Below are 17,103 nucleotides of genomic sequence, written 5' to 3'. Positions count from 1 at the left end.
AACTCATATGAACCAAAACCTTAATGAGCAATTCAATAATCCACTCAACAAATTTATCACTTAACCCAATATCATTGAACACAAATATTATGAAAGAGGAAACCATCAAAGCATGCAGAAAAGTAAGAAACTAAAATGGTTATATTAAAAAGTAAAAAGAGCATGTCTCAACTGACAGCTAAGTGTGTGTTTATTCTGTCTGACAAAAACAATAATGTAACAGCCAAACAATTATGTAGGGAAAAATAAAACATAATAAAGCATTTACAATGTTAGTAAACACCCCAGACCCACATGGCCATGCTGTAAACACATGGCCATAAGTGATAATTATTTAAATTCGAGTGGAGAACTTTGATCCATTCTCAATAAAGTCAAGGCTGTTACTACTGTCATTATTACTCTTCTTTAAAGTGGTGCCAGCCAGCAGAGTGTTATCGTTGTAGGAGCTGACAAACTTGAAGTCACTGGTACGTGACCCTGTGGTCATATAGGCGTCATAGTTATAAGCACTACGGAGAGTTCCAGTTCCATCAACATCTGCATAGTTGGGAGGTAAATATGCACTGGGAATGGCTACTGCTCCATCAAACAGCAGTCTGGGCTTTCTCCTGTGGCAAATCCTTATGGCCACAATGAGAATGATGAAAGTGAGGAAAAATGTGGAAACAGACACCAGAGCAATGATCAGATAAGATGTGAGTTTAGAATTGCTCTCCTCATAAGACATGTCTTTCAGCTCAGGAACTTCAGCCAAGTTATCAGAGATGAGTAAATATACGGCACAGGTTGTAGAGAGAGAGGGCTGTCCGTTATCTTTCACTGAGATCACAAGGTTCTGCTTCATGCTGTCAGATTCAGAAATGTCCCTCTGAGCCCTGATCTCTCCACTGTGGAGACCAATAGTGAAAAGTCCCGGATCAGTGGACTTCACGATCTGATTTACAGCCACGCATTCTGTCCAGAGTCAGCATCAACAGCGATCACTTTGGAGACCAGCGAGCCAGAAAGAGCAGCTTTAGGAACCATCTCAGTCATGAAGGAGTTGGTCCTCAGTCCTTCTGGAGTAGGGTATAATATCTGAGGAGAGTTATCATTCTCATCTGTTATGAACACACTCACAGTCACGTTGCTGCTGAGTGGAGGAGAACCATTGTCTCTGGCTACAACCTGAACTTTGAAGCTTCTGAACTGCTCATAGTCAAAGGCCCTCACAGCATGGATCACCCCTGTGTCTCCATTAATGGATACATATGAGGAGACCGGAACACCATTGACCTCACTGGGAAACAGAGAGTAGAACACTGTGCCATTCTGTCTCCAGTCTGGGTCACTCGCAGTAACAGAACAGACAGAGGAGCCAGGCTTGTTATTCTCAGTCACATATGCGCTGTAGGACTGCTCTGCAAATACAGGAGGGTTATCATTCACATCGGACACAGAGAGATGGATGATCTTTGAAGATGTCATTGGTGGATTGCCTTCATCTGTCGCTGTAATTGTAATATTGTAATCATCTATAAGCTCACGATCTAACTCAGCCATTGTAACCAGTGAAAAATATTTTTTTATTGTTTGAATTAATTTGAAAGGAGCATTTCCCTGGATAGTGCACCTAACTTGTCTGTTTCCATCAGAGTCTTTGTCCTGTACATTGAGTAAGCCTACTTCGGTACCCGGTGGTGTATTTTCTGGAATGTGCTCATTGAGAGACTTGATTAATATAACAGGTGCGTTATCGTTAACATCAGTAATGTCTATAACAACTTTAGCATTGGAGGCCAATCCAGCTCCGTCCTTTGCCTGAACACGGAGTTCATAATTACTTTCCTCCTCGAAGTCTATTGGTCCTATGACTTTAATCTCTCCACTGACTTTATCGATGGAGAAAAGTCTGGCTGCTTCATCGGATATGCGACTAAAGTCATACGTTACCTCACCATTTGCACCTTCATCTGCATCTATAGCAGTTACAGTAACCACAACGGTGCCCGGTGGAGAGTTTTCGGGTAAAGTAACTTGATAGACTGCCTGATTAAAAACTGGCAAATTGTCGTTAGCATCCAGTACACTGACGTGTATGGTTGCAGTACCAGATCTCTGCGGAGCTCCCCCGTCAGTAGCAGTAAGTAGCAACGTCACCTCTCGCTGACGTTCCCGATCGAGCTCTTTATCTAAAACCAGTTCGCTATATTTTCCCCCATCTGAATTAGAATGTACAGCTAAAATGAAATAGTCGTTCTTTTCCACAGAATAGCCTTGGATTCCGTTTATTCCTATATCCGAGTCGTGTGCTTCATCTAAAGGGAATCGAGTCCCTCTATCAGCGGATTCGCCTATCTCAAAATTAATTTCGTCTTTCGTGAAACGAGGTGAGTTATCATTCACATCTTGAACCTGCACAGTAATCCGATGCAATTCCAAAGGGTTTTCCAAAACTAACTCGTATTTTACAGAACACGATGCTCTTGAGCCACAAAGCGTCTCGCGGTCTATCCTCTCAGTGATTACTAGATCGCCTGTCTGAAAATTAATTTCACATAAAGACTTTCGATTACCTTCAAAATCTATCCTAGCTTTTCGTACTGACAGGGTTCTTGCATCGAGTCCGACATCTTTCGCTATATTACCTATCACAGCTCCTCGTTTCATCTCCTCTGGAATAGAATAACTCAAATCCCCATGACAGTATCGCAGACAGATAAGGAAGAAGCCCATCCATAAAATCCAGTTTGAATTGTTGGGGTATTTCGATATCATTCTGTAATCCATAAAATATCCTTAGATTCTCAAAAACTCGAAGAAATCACAGAGGAGATCCAACGTAGTGCCCCACAACGAGTCTGTCTACTCAACGATATTATGTCATGTGAATGCGTTTGTTTTATTTAAATATTAGAGCACTGGGTGGAGAACTGTGTCTCTCTGTCCAAAGCTGGTCAATGGCGACACTCAGAGACTAATATCAGAACTGCATGAGGTGATCCATACATTGACAGGACGACTGTCAATGGCAATAACTTTCAACACATTGGCCCCTTTAACTGCAAACCATTTAAATAACATCTAAGAAAACACTTTACGGTATCCAGTGACTATGACCTTGAACCACATGGAGGCAATGTGTTTCTTCAGAGGGTAAATTGGAGCCTTAACTCCTATTACCAACCTATTACTCTATTTGGTGTGGAAGGAAAACAACAGTGAATCATTTCCAACCTACCAAGACAACTCCATGCAAAATGAGTTGACTTCTTTGGTGTTTCATTACTAAATATGAAAAAAAGTGCACCAAAGTAAAAGCACATTTCAATACTCTAAAAAGGGGACAATTGCTGAATTCTCAAATATAACAATTAATATGTTTCTACTGATTAGCTGTGTTTGCCTCTCATTATTCTAAAATCGTATCATAAAAGACATCTAAACGGTATTGAAAGATAGTCATATTAAAACATCACTAGCAACATGGGAAACAGTGGAGCCAAAAGAAATCCCTCTTTCTTCACTGAGTGCTTTGAGTAGAATGACAACAACTAAAAACACAAGCTCATATACTGTACACACACACGCATGCACACGCGCGCACACACACACACACACACACACACAAAAATGCATACATACAAGTGTCAACAACTCAAATGGTACAGACTCTATGGCAAGAGTCAAGCAAGGGCATAAATATAACTAACGAGTAATAGCAGCTGGCATAAGCGCAAAGGCCCCAGCAACAACAAAAACAATACACAAACGTTGCATCTTTTTTCCTTTCCCAATGTGCCTATAAGACAGTCACTAAGCAATTCTTCACAGTTCCCTCAGCTGAAAGGTGAACTTTCTACAAAGACGTACACTATTCCTCTCACAAGCTCATTATCAAAACAGCACAATACCCCTACATTCTGGAGCCAACATATTTAGAAACAAAAGTTCAGTAGGCCTAATGCATCAAAGCATTGTGATGTTTACACACATAAGCCTACTAGTCAACAAACGCACCGCTCACTGACTGTGGAGTATGTTTTGCCAGCCTGGTGTAGGAAAATATTAGCTGATGATTCTTTTCAGTGAAAATTATAATATTTGCTATATAATTTTATATGAAACAAAAAGGTGACAAAACAGCAAGCTTTCACCAAAACATGTTCTTTCGTTTGTGATGTAGTCAAAAATCTCCAACAGTGTTTAAAAGTGTTCCAACAGTGTTTATTTCGAAGAACTACCACATGCACGTCTAGTATTAATGTGACTAGATTTATTCATTTTTATTAGATCTAATATCTATAATGTTTTTATAAGTAGGCCTTCTGTATAGGCATCTACAATAAATGTGCCTAATATATAGAGCTGAAGTTGTTACATTAATTCACACTTGTAATGGTTATGTGACTGTTGCACTGATCATTTTTATTTGCAAAAACAAATAAAAACATTCCTGGAATGAATTCATATAACTGAAAGTTGCCAAATTTGACAGCTATATAATGTCTCTAAATTGCAAGGAGTACTTAGCTTGTATGTTCATGGTGCAATTAATTCTATCCAGTACAACACTGAAACCCCCTCAGAATGATTGAAATGAAATATTTCAGTGCAACACAAATATCACACAAGTCATATTTGAAAAAGTCAGTTTGGTGACTTATTTACCAGAGTGGAGAATTGTGATCCATTGTCAGTGAAGTCAAAACTGTCATTTTCACCAAGGCTCTTCTTCAGTGTGCTATCAGCAAGCAGGGTGTTGTCATTGTATGATCGGACAAACTTGAAGTCGCTGGTATGGGATCCAGTGGTCATATACGCATCATAATTGTAGGCACTACGTAGAGTTCCAGTTCCATCAACATCTGCATAGTTGGGAGGTAAATATGCACTGGGAATGGCTACTGCTCCATCAAACAGCAGTCTGGGCTTTCTCTTGTGACACAACCTCACAGCAATGATCAAGATAATAAAAGTGAGGAAAAAGGTAGAAACAGACACCAGAGCAATGATCAGATAAGATGTGAGTTTAGAGTTGCTCTCCTCATAAGACATGTCTTTCAGTTCAGGAACTTCAGCCAAGTTATCAGAGATGAGTAAATATACGGCACAGGTTGTAGAGAGAGAGGGCTGTCCGTTATCTTTCACTGAGATCACAAGGTTCTGCTTCATGCTGTCAGATTCAGAAATGTCCCTCTGAGCCCTGATCTCTCCACTGTGGAGACCAATAGTGAAAAGTCCCGGATCAGTCGACTTCACGATCTGATACGACAGCCACGCGTTCTGTCCAGAGTCAGCATCAACAGCGATCACTTTGGAGACCAGCGAGCCAGAAACAGCAGCTTTAGGAACCATCTCAGTCATGAAGGAGTTTCCTTCTGGAGTAGGGTATAATATCTGAGGAGAGTTATCATTCTCATCTGTTATGAACACACTCACAGTCACGTTGCTGCTGAGTGGAGGAGAACCATTGTCTCTGGCTACAACCTGAACTTTGAAGTTTCTGAACTGCTCATAGTCAAAGGCCCTCACAGCATGGATCACCCCTGTGTCTCCATTAATAGATACATATGAGGAGACCGGAACACCATTGACCTCACTGGGCAACAGAGAGTAGAACACTGTGCCATTCTGTCTCCAGTCTGGGTCTCTCGCAGTAACAGAACAGACAGAGGAGCCAGGCTTGTTATTCTCAGTCACATATGCGCTGTAGGACTGATGTTCAAATACAGGAGGGTTATCATTCACATCAGACACAGAGAGATGAATAGTTTTGGAGGATGACAATGGTGGCACACCATCATCAACAGCAGTGATGGTTATATTGTAATCACTAATGTGTTCTCGATCAAGATCACTGGTAGTTACAAGTGAGAAATAATTCCTTATTGATGGATTTAATTTAAAAGGAGCATTTTGCTGAATAGTGCAGCGGATGGAGCGGGCACCCTCTGAATCCTCATCTTGCACATTGATAATACCAATTTCTGTGCCAGGCAATACATTTTCTGGGACTGGATTTTTCAGTGACTTTAGAAATATCACAGGTGCATTATCATTTACATCAGTTATTTCTATAAATACTTGGGCATTGGAGGCTAACCCAGAGGCATCTGATGCCTGGACTCCAATTTCATACTCAGTCTCATCCTCAAAATCTATTGGTCCAGTCACTTTAACCTCTCCACTGATCTTGTCTATTGTAAAGACCCTGGCGGCTCTATCAGATATCCGACTAAATTCATACGTGACCTCCCCGTTCGCTCCTTCGTCTGCATCGGTGGCGCTTACAGTGAGAACCACTGTGCCTAAAGGAGAGTTTTCAGGTAGGCTGGCTTTATACACAGGTTGACTGAATACTGGTAAATTATCGTTTGCATCAAGTACAGTAACATGTATGGCTACAGTACCGGATCTTGGCGGTGTACCTCCGTCTGTAGCAGTAAGCAATAACGTCACCTCTTGCTCCTGCTCACGGTCTAGCTCTTTGTCTAAAACTAATTCACTGCGTTTACCTCCGACGGTATTTGAATGAACAGCCAAAGTGAAATGCTCGTTCTTTTCCAGCGAATAGCCTTGGATGCCATTCCGCCCCACGTCCAAGTCGTGTGCCTCTTTCAAAGGAAACCGTGTGCCTCTTGCTGCGGATTCGTGGATTTCAAGTTTAATTTCATCGCTTGAAAACCGAGGTGAGTTATCGTTTACATCTTGAATTTGCACCAATATCTGATGCAATTCTAATGGCTCTTCCAGAACAAGTTCGTACTTTAAAGAGCAAGAAACCTTGGAACTGCACAATTCTTCTCGGTCAATCCTTTCCGCAATTACAACCTCACCAGACTGCACATTAATATCACAAAAACGTTTGCGAGTACCCTTCAAATCTAACCGAGCTTTACGTGATAATAATCCTCTGGAATCCATCCCGAGGTCCTTCGCTATGTTACCGACCACAGCTCCTCGCTTCATCTCCTCTGGTATAGTATAGCTCAAATCTCCATTACTGCCGGGGAGAACGACAACAAAAATGTTAAAAAATAGAAGTGTGGTAGAAAAACTGTAAATCCAGAATCCCGTCCACATGTTGAACCAGATGAAATGGTTCTTATGATATTTTGAAATAAAAAGCCTAAACGTTGTGAAACGCCGAGCATATGTTATTAGGGTCAAAAGGGAAGGATTTCGCGTCTGCTATCCATTGTTACGGCGACACTGTTTGGCTTTGGAGGGTGTATTCTCAATCTAAATATTATAGTAGTGGCAAGAAGTGAGAGCTCAATTGCTCAACGCTGGTCAATAGCGTCACTCAGAGGAATAAGAGAAAAGTGCAACGTCTGAAGAGCGCAGGATGTGGGACCAATGCAGCAATTCAACACAAAGTAACAAATTGCCTCGTTATTTCAGTGAAACCACAGTCATATGAAAGGCAACACCTACTCAAACAGCCATGCTATAAGATGCTCTGACAAAAACACATAAATGTTCCTGCTTTAAAAAAAACTAAAAAAAACTCTGATGAACATCAGACATCAGTCAATATTTGCAGCGCACGATGGTCAATGAAAACAAACGGTCAATATTGGTAGGCACGTCTTGCATAACTGTACTTACACTACACAAAACCCCAAAGCATTATCTCTCTCTCTCTCTCGCACACACACACACACAAACACACACACACACACACACACACACACACACACACACACACACACACACTCAAAAGCATTTCAGATAAAAGTGTACAACTTTCCCTGTGCTATATCAAAATTAATCAAGTTATCTGAAATTAGGCCCACTAAATGCAATAAGGAAAATAGTATAATTTTACTTACACACTTTTTCAAGGAGATCTAATCGATCCTGACATATCTGACATTAAAAGCAAAACTTAAAGGTCAGGAGTTTATTTTCATTGCTGACAGCATCGCTCTACATGTTTTATAAAATTGGTCATTATTTCCACACACAACCACAATCAACCAAAATGTTTCAGTGGTAGCACAGCTAGAAAACAAAAACATATATAATTCAAAAAACCTTTTTAAAGCTACGTCATCATACCTGAAAAATGCAAATGTATATAATTTACCTATAATTAATGCCATTAGTGAAAATATAATCAATGCATTACCAGGGTGGAACACTTTGATGCCTCCTCAAAAAAGTCAAGACAGTCACTGTTGTCATTTGGACTCTTCTTTAGTGTGTTCCCAGCAGGCATGGTGTTGTCATTGTAGGATGTTACAAACTTGAAGTCACTGGTACGTGACCCTGTGGTCATATAGGCATCATAGTTATAAGCACTACGGAGAGTTCCAGTTCCATCAACATCTGCATAGTTGGGAGGTAAATATGCACTGGGAATGGCTACTGCTCCATCAAACAGCAGTCTGGGCTTTCTCCTGTGGCAAATCCTTATGGCCACAATGAGAATGATGAAAGTGAGGAAAAATGTGGAAACAGACACCAGAGCAATGATCAGATAAGATGTGAGTTTAGAATTGCTCTCCTCATAAGACATGTCTTTCAGTTCAGGAACTTCAGCCAAGTTATCAGAGATGAGTAAATATACGCACAGGTTGTAGAGAGAGGGCTGTCCATTATCTTTCACTGAGATCACAAGGTTCTGCTTCATGCTGTCAGATTCAGAAATGTCCCTCTGAGCCCTGATCTCTCCACTGTGGAGACCAATAGTGAAAAGTCCCGGATCAGTTGACTTCACGATCTGATCACGACAGCCACGCTGTTCTGTCCAGAGTCAGCATCAACAGCGATCACTTTGGAGACCAGCGAGCCAGAAAGAGCAGCTTTAGGAACCATCTCAGTCATGAAGGAGTTTCCTTCTGGAGTAGGGTATAATATCTGAGGAGAGTTATCATTCTCATCTGTTATGAACACACTCACAGTCACGTTGCTGCTGAGTGGAGGAGAACCATTGTCTCTGGCTACAACCTGAACTTTGAAGCTTCTGAACTGCTCATAGTCAAAGGCCCTCACAGCATGGATCACCCCTGTGTCTCCATTAATGGATACATATGAGGAGACCGGAACACCATTGACCTCACTGGGCAACAGAGAGTAGAACACTGTGCCATTCTGTCTCCAGTCTGGGTCTCTCGCAGTAACAGAACAGACAGAGGAGCCAGGCTTGTTATTCTCAGTCACATATGCACTGTAGGACTGCTCTGCAAATACAGGGCGATTATCGTTCACATCTGACACAGAGAGATGAATGATTTTAGAGGAAGACAGTGGTGGATTACCTCCATCAGTTGCTATAAGAGTTATGTTGTAATCTGTCACTTGTTCACGGTCTAATTCACTTGTTGTGACAAGTGAATAATAATTTTCAATAGATGGATTTAACTTAAAGGGCACATTTTGCTGAATGGTGCAACGCAACTGGCGGTTTCCCTCTGAGTCTTCATCCTGCACATTAATAATGCCCACCTCTGTACCAGGTGCAGCATTTTCAGGAACTGGATTTTTCATCGATTTAACATAAATCACAGGTGCATTGTCATTTACATCAGTGACATCTATAATAACTTTAGCATTTGAGGCTAAACCAGAGCCATCCTTAGCCTGAACTCTGAGTTCATAACTAATTTCTTCCTCAAAGTCAATTGGTCCAGTCACCTTAATTTCTCCAGTAAACTTGTCAATAGCAAAGAGACTAGCTGCTTCGTCTGATATTCGGCTGAACTCATACAAAACCTCTCCATTTGCTCCTTCATCTGCATCTGTGGCAAGCACAGTGACAACCACGGTACCGTCTGGGCAATTTTCAAGTAAACTGACTTTGTATACGGCTTGACTGAATACTGGTACATTGTCGTTTGCGTCTAAAACGGTGACGTGTATGACTACAGTACCGGATCTCTGAGGAGTGCCACCGTCTACTGCAGTAAGCAAAAATGACAGCTCCTGCTGTTGTTCCCGATCGAGTTCTTTGTCTAAAACCAACTCGCTGTATTTCCCTCCATCGGAATTAGACTGTACAGCTAAAGTAAAGTGTTCGTTCCTTTCCAGAGCATAGTTTTGAATTCCATTTCTTCCCACATCCGGATCGTGCACTTCATCTAATGGAAAACGAGCGCCCTTATCTGCAGATTCTGCGATTTCCAGTTTAATTTGCTCATTGGGAAAACGAGGTGAGTTATCATTGATGTCCAGTATGTGCAAAAGAATTCGATGCAGCTCTAACGGATTTTCCAATACTAGTTCATATTTTAAAGAGCAAGTGGATTTCGATCCACATATTTTTTCCCTGTCAATTATTTCTGCAATTTTCAGTTCACCTGTCTGAGCATTTATTTCACAAAACCGTTTGCGATTACCCTTCAGATCTATGCGCGCATTCCTTTGTAATAATCCTCTTGCATCGAGTCCGAGATCCTTTGCTATATTTCCAACCACAGCTCCTGGTTTCATCTCCTCAGGAACAGAGTAGGTCAAATCGCCATGACTGCTACGAAGACTGGCAACAAAAAATGTCAACCATATCATCCCGTATGACACCAGAATATCCTTGAGTCCCGTCTTCATAATGCCAGTCATAAACAGACCTTTTAGATTAGACAATGCTATATCAAATGTTAAAGTAATGTTTAAATCCAAAGACGAACAAATGTCGAACACGTATCTATCTCTACGCTATTGTATGAGTGTTCTCAGAGCATCATGTATATCTGTGAATATTAAAACAGTAGGTGGAGGCGAATTGAAGTTCATCAGCTGCCTTAGTCAATAGCGACACCCGGAGTATTTTTTTAAAAACTGCAGTGTGTGGGACCCCGAAGTTGTCACTTACACAATAACTGACTTTCCATGTCATCACCTGGTAAATATTATACCTTCATTATTATTCTGATGACCATCAACAGTTCCGACAATGAAACCACCAGGAAACATTAAAACATACATTTGGCTTTGCAAGTGTGACATAGGCCTATATCATGCTTACATAACAACGCATTATTACACATGGCAGACAGAGAAAGAAAATCTAGCCTAAGCTGTAACAAATACAATTGTTTTGCTCATTAGTGGGCAGCCGTGGCCCACTGGTTAGCACTCTGGACTTGTAACCGGAGGGTTGCCGGTTCGAGCCCCGACCAGTGGACCGCGGCTGAAGTGCCCTTGAGCAAGGCACCTAACCCCTCACTGCTCCCGAGTGCGCCCGTTAAAAGCAGGCAGCTCACTGCACCGATTAGTGTGTGCTTCACCTCACTGTGTTGTTCACTGTGTGCTGATTGTGTTTCACTAATTCACCGATTGGGTTAAATGCAGAGACCAAATTTCCCTCACGGGATCAAAAAAGTATATATACTTATACATTAGTCAGTGTGATGCTGGTATAAGTTGCAGTCCATCCAATTTATCCTTTACATTTGATGTCTTTATCTACTTTATTGTCAGGACATTATGCAGTCCCAAAACAACTTTTGGCTTTTATTTTTCACTGTATCCATGTTAAAAACAGCATCTCTCCAGCAAATAGCACCTCCAAGAAGATGTAAAGACAGAAAAATAAAATATCCTCAAGTATACGGCCATCACTAACCTTCCCCTGTCATTCTTACACCACTCAGCCTGCAGGGCATGTGAATGATGATACGGTTGTTCAGAGAGAGTGCAATGCCAGTCTGGTGGCACCATCATTCCCTTAATCATGCAGCCAAATGTGTGCTTTTCACTTACAACAGGGCTACATCACCTGTATCCTTCATTCCGAAATATACAGATGCTCAACGTTCAACATATGCTCAACGTTCAAACTACAGCAGGATTAACAATGTATGAGTGTATGAGTTACTCTTTGCCCACCAGTGAAGCCTAATGTTATGTATAAACGTTTATGGCCTTTAAATCCAGCAATACATGCAAACAAGGAAACAATCATGAAAGAACCATGTGAAAATGCATAACCTGATCTTCCACCTCTAACAAAATAAAACATTTATGGGTAATGCAATTATTCAACAGATTTCCTCCTAATTCAACATGACTTTTAAATATATGAGAAAGGATCTTCTATTAAATAGCCAACATTTCCTTTAGCTAGAATATGGAGGAGAAAGAAACCAAACTAAATCTATTTACCAGACAGCACATGAGTCAACTGACAGCTGAGTGCATATCTTATCTCTCTGATGAAAATGCAGGCAAATGTAACTACTGAAAGAGTATTTAGAAACAAAAGATCATTAATTAATGTCCAGTGTGTAATGCGGAACATCCAACGCACACATAACCTTCCTATTAACAAAACCTACCCATAATATAAAGTGTGGGTGAATATAAAAAAAAATTAACATAGCTACAAACTCAGATCATGAACTCAAAATTAAGAGATGAAAGTATTTACCAGAATGGAAAACTCTGATCCATTCTCTCAACAAAGTCAAGGCTGTTGCTACAGTCATTATTAATCTTCTTCAAAGTGTTACCAGCAAGCAGTGTGTTATATCCCCGAAGGGCTGACAACCTGCTAACTAACAGCATCACTCAACATGTTTAAAAGCGTTGTCATTATTTCCACACCAAACCACAATCACCCAAAATGCTTCAGGCAAAGCACAGCTACTGTAGAACTAAACAAATGTAATTTCATAGCCTCTTTAAACCATACCATATAATTTATATAAAACTAGTACTAGTACCTGAAACTAGTACTAGTAGTGAAAATATAATCAATGCATTACCAGGGTGGAACACTTTGATGCCTCCTCAAAAAAAGTCAAGGCAGTCACTGTTGTCATTTGGACTTTTCTTTAGTGTGTTCCCAGCAGGCATGGTGTTGTCATTGTAGGATGTTACAAACTTGAAGTCACTGGCATTGACCCTGTGGTCATATAGGCATCATAGTTATAAGCACTACGGAGAGTTCCAGTTCCATCAACATCTGCATAGTTGGGAGGTAAATATGCACTGGGAATGGCTACTGCTCCATCAAACAGCAGTCTGGCTTTCTCCTGTGGCAATCCTTATGGCCACAATGAGAATGATGAAAGTGAGGAAAAATGTGGAAACAGACACCAGAGCAATGATCAGATAAGATGTGAGTTTAGAATTGCTCTCCTCATAAGACATGTCTTTCAGTTCAGGAACTTCAGCCAAGTTATCAGAGATGAGTAAATATACGCACAGGTTGTAGAGAGAGAGGGCTGTCCGTTATCTTTCACTGAGATCACAAGGTTCTGCTTCATGCTGTCAGATTCAGAAATGTCCCTCTGAGCCCTGATCTCTCCACTGTGGAGACCAATAGTGAAAAGTCCCGGATCAGTCGACTTCACGATCTGATACGACAGCCACGCTCTCTGTCCAGAGTCAGCATCAACAGCTTATCACTTTGGAGACCAGCAGCCAGAAAGAGCAGCTTTAGGAACCATCTCAGTCATGAAGGAGAGTTTCCTTCTGGAGTAGGGTATAATATCTGAGGAGAGTTATCATTCTCATCTGTTATGAAACACACTCACAGTCACGTTGCTGCTGGAGTGGAGGAGAACCATTGTCTCTGGCTACAACCTGAACTTTGAAGCTTCTGAACTGCTCATAGTCAAAGGCCCTCACAGCATGGATCACCCCTGTGTCTCCATTAATGGATACATATGAGGAGACCGGAACACCATTGACCTCACTGGGCAACAGAGAGTAGAACACTGTGCCATTCTGTCTCCAGTCTGGGTCTCTTGCAGTAACAGAACAGACAGAGAAGCCAGGCTTGTTATTCTCAGTCACATATGCGCTGTAGGACTGATGTTCAAATGCAGGAGGGTTATCATTCACATCAGACACAGAGAGATGAATGGTCATTGAGGATGACAATGGTGGATTGCCTTCATCAGTTGCTATAACAGTTATATTGTAATTTGTGATTTGTTCACGGTCTAATTCACTTGTTGTGACAAGGGAATAGTAGTTTTCAATAGATGGATTTAACTTAAAGGGCACATTTTGCTGAATGGTGCAACGCAACTGGCGGTTCCCCTCTGAATCTTCATCCTGCACATTAATAATGCCCACCTCTGTACCAGGTGCAGCATTTTCAGGAACTGGATTTTTCAACGATTTAACATAAATCACAGGTGCATTGTCATTTACATCAGTGACATCTATAATTACTTTTGCACTTGAGGCTAAACCAAAGCCATCCTTTGCCTGAACTGTTATTTCATAATCAGTCTCATCCTCAAAGTCTATTGGTCCAGCTACTTTAATCTCTCCACTAACTTTGTCCATTGTAAAAAGTCTGGCTGCTTCGTCTGATATTCGACTGAACTCATACAAACCTCTCCATTTGCTCCTTTCATCTGCATCTGTGGCAGTTACAGTGACAACCACGGTACCGTCTGGGAGTTTTCCGGTAAACTGACTTTGTATACGGCTTGACTGAATACTGGTAGGTTATCGTTCACATCCAAGACGGTGACGTGTATCGTTACACTGCCCGATCTCTGAGGCGAGCCTCCATCTATAGCAGTAAGCAACAACGACAGCTCCTGCTGCTGTTCACGGTCCAGTTCTTTGTCTAAAACCAATTCGCTGTATTTTACTCCATCGGAATTAGACTGTACAGCTAAAGTAAAATGTTCGTTATTTTCCAGAGAATAGTTTTGAATTCCATTTCTTCCCCACATCCGAGTCGTGCGCTTCATCTAAAGGGAAAACGAGTGCCCTTATCCGCAGATTCTGGGTGATTTCCAGTTTAATTGCATCGTTGGGAAATTGAGGTGAGTTATCATTGATGTCCAGAATGTGCAAAAGAATTCGATGCAGCTCTAACGGATTTTTCCAATACTAGTTCATATTTTAAAGGGCACGAGGGTTTCGATCCACATATTTCTTCCCTGTCAATTCTTTCAGCAATCTTTAGTTCACCTGTCTGGGCATTTAATTCACAATAGCGTTTGCGACTACCCTTCAGATCTATTCGAGCATTCCGCAGTAATAATCCCCTAGCATCGAGTCCGAGATCCTTTGCTATATTCCCAACCACAGCTCCTGGTTTCATCTCCTCTGGAATTGAATAGGTCAAATCGCCATGACTGCTACGAAGACTGGCAACAAAAAATGTCAACCATATCATCCCGTATGACACCAGAATATCCTTGAGTCCCGTCTTCATAATGCCAGTCATAAACAGACCTTTTAGATTAGACAATGCTATATCAAATGTTAAAGTAATGTTTAAATCCAAAGACTTAAACAAATGTCGAACACGTATCTATCTCTACGCTATTGTATGAGTGTTCTCAGAGCATCATGTATATCTGTGAATATTAAAACAGTAGGTGGAGGCGAATTGAAGTTCATCAGCTGCCTTAGTCAATAGCGACACCCGGAGTATTTTTTTAAAAACTGCAGTGTGTGGGACCCCGAAGTTGTCACTTACACAATAACTGACTTTCCATGTCATCACCTGGTAAATATTATACCTTCATTATTATTCTGATGACCATCAACAGTTCCGACAATGAAACCACCAGGAAACATTAAAACATACATTTGGCTTTGCAAGTGTGACATAGGCCTATATCATGCTTACACACAACGCACATTATTACACATGGCAGACAGAGAAAAGAAAATCTAGCCTAAGCTGTAACAAATACAATTGTTTTGCTCATTAGTGGGCAGCCGTGGCCCACTGGTTAGCACTCTGGACTTGTAACCGAGGGTTGCCGGTTCGAGCCCCACCAGTGGGATCAGGGCTGAAGTGCCCTTTGAGCAAGGCACCTAACCCCCTCACTGCCCCTCGAAAATGCTGTTAAAAAGCAGGCAGCTCACTGCACCGGATTAGTGTGTGCTTTCACCTCACTGTGTGTTCACTGTGTGCTGATTGTGTTTCACTAATTCACCGATTGGGTTAAATGCAGAGACCAAATTTCCCTCACGGGATCAAAAAAGTATATATACTTATACATTAGTCAGTGTGATGCTGGTATAAGTTGCAGTCCATCCAATTTATCCTTTACATTTGATGTCTTTATCTACTTTATTGTCAGGACATTATGCAGTCCCAAAACAACTTTTGGCTTTTATTTTTCACTGTATCCATGTTAAAAACAGCATCTCTCCAGCAAATAGCACCTCCAAGAAGATGTAAAGACAGAAAAAAAAAATATCCTCAAGTATACGGCCATCACTAACCTTCCCTGTCATTCTTACACCACTAACCCTGCAGGGCATGTGAATGATGATACGGTTGTTCAGAGAGAGTGCAATGCCAGTCTGGTGGCACCATCATTCCCTTAATCATGCAGCCAAATGTGTGCTTTTCACTTACAACAGGGCTACATCACCTGTATCCTTCATTCCGAAATATACAGATGCTCAACGTTCAACATATGCTCAACGTTCAAACTACAGCAGGATTAACAATGTATGAGTGTATGAGTTACTCTTTGCCCACCAGTGAAGCCTAATGTTATGTATAAACGTTTATGGCCTTTAAATCCAGCAATACATGCAAACAAGGAAACAATCATGAAAGAACCATGTGAAAATGCATAACCTGATCTTCCACCTCTAACAAAATAAAACATTTATGGGTAATGCAATTATTCAACAGATTTCCTCCTAATTCAACATGACTTTAAATATATGAGAAAGGAAATCTCTATTAAATAGCCAACATTTCCTTTAGCTAGAATATGGAGGAGAAAGAAACCAAACTAAATCTATTTACCAGACAGCACATGAGTCAACTGACAGCTGAGTGCATATCTTATCTCTCTGATGAAAATGCAGGCAAATGTAACTACTGAAAGAGTATTTAGAAAACAAAAGATCATTAACAATGTCCAGTGTGTACGTGAACATCCAACGCACACATAACCTTCCTATTAACAAAACCTACCCATAATATAAAGTGCGGGTGAATATAAAAAAAAAATTAACATAGCTACAAACTCAGATCATGAACTCAAAATTAAGAGATGAAAGTATTTACCAGAATGGAAAACTCTGATCCATTCTCAACAAAGTCAAGGCTGTTGCTACAGTCATTATTAATCTTCTTCAAAGTGTTACCAGCAAGCAGTGTGTTATCGTCCGAAGGGCTGACAACCTGCTAACTAACAGCATCACTCAACATGTTTCCAAAACGTT

At 41.0% G+C, this 17,103-nt stretch overlaps 2 protein-coding genes and 1 pseudogene across 10 annotated transcripts in view; all 3 read right to left on the bottom strand.

The window, feature by feature from the left end:
* Window positions 1–17,103, bottom strand: part of LOC125286898 (protocadherin beta-15-like) — a 163,124-nt gene that overhangs the window by 117,295 nt on the left and 28,726 nt on the right. Inside the window, exon 1 of one of the 9 annotated variants that reach the window (XM_048232375.1) lies at window positions 4,654–7,161. The exons of the other annotated variants lie outside the window; for them this stretch is intronic. Within the exon in view, the coding sequence (XP_048088332.1) occupies window positions 4,654–7,068 (2,415 nt within the window). The 5' untranslated portion in view covers window positions 7,069–7,161. Of the gene's footprint in view, window positions 1–4,653; window positions 7,162–17,103 lie in introns of those variants that run through there. 9 annotated transcript variants of the gene reach the window in all.
* On the bottom strand, window positions 335–2,845 carry LOC125291294 (protocadherin gamma-A12-like). The gene is given in 2 exon segments (XM_048237972.1): window positions 335–945; window positions 948–2,845. Coding segments are annotated over 2 exon segments (2,436 nt in total). The 5' UTR covers window positions 2,773–2,845.
* Window positions 8,707–15,079, bottom strand: LOC125291291 (annotated as a pseudogene).

This window comes from Alosa alosa, chromosome 2 (assembly GCF_017589495.1).
Source record: "Alosa alosa isolate M-15738 ecotype Scorff River chromosome 2, AALO_Geno_1.1, whole genome shotgun sequence".
Lineage (NCBI taxonomy): Eukaryota > Metazoa > Chordata > Actinopteri > Clupeiformes > Clupeidae > Alosa > Alosa alosa.
This window is presented reverse-complemented; position numbering and strand designations above follow the sequence as displayed.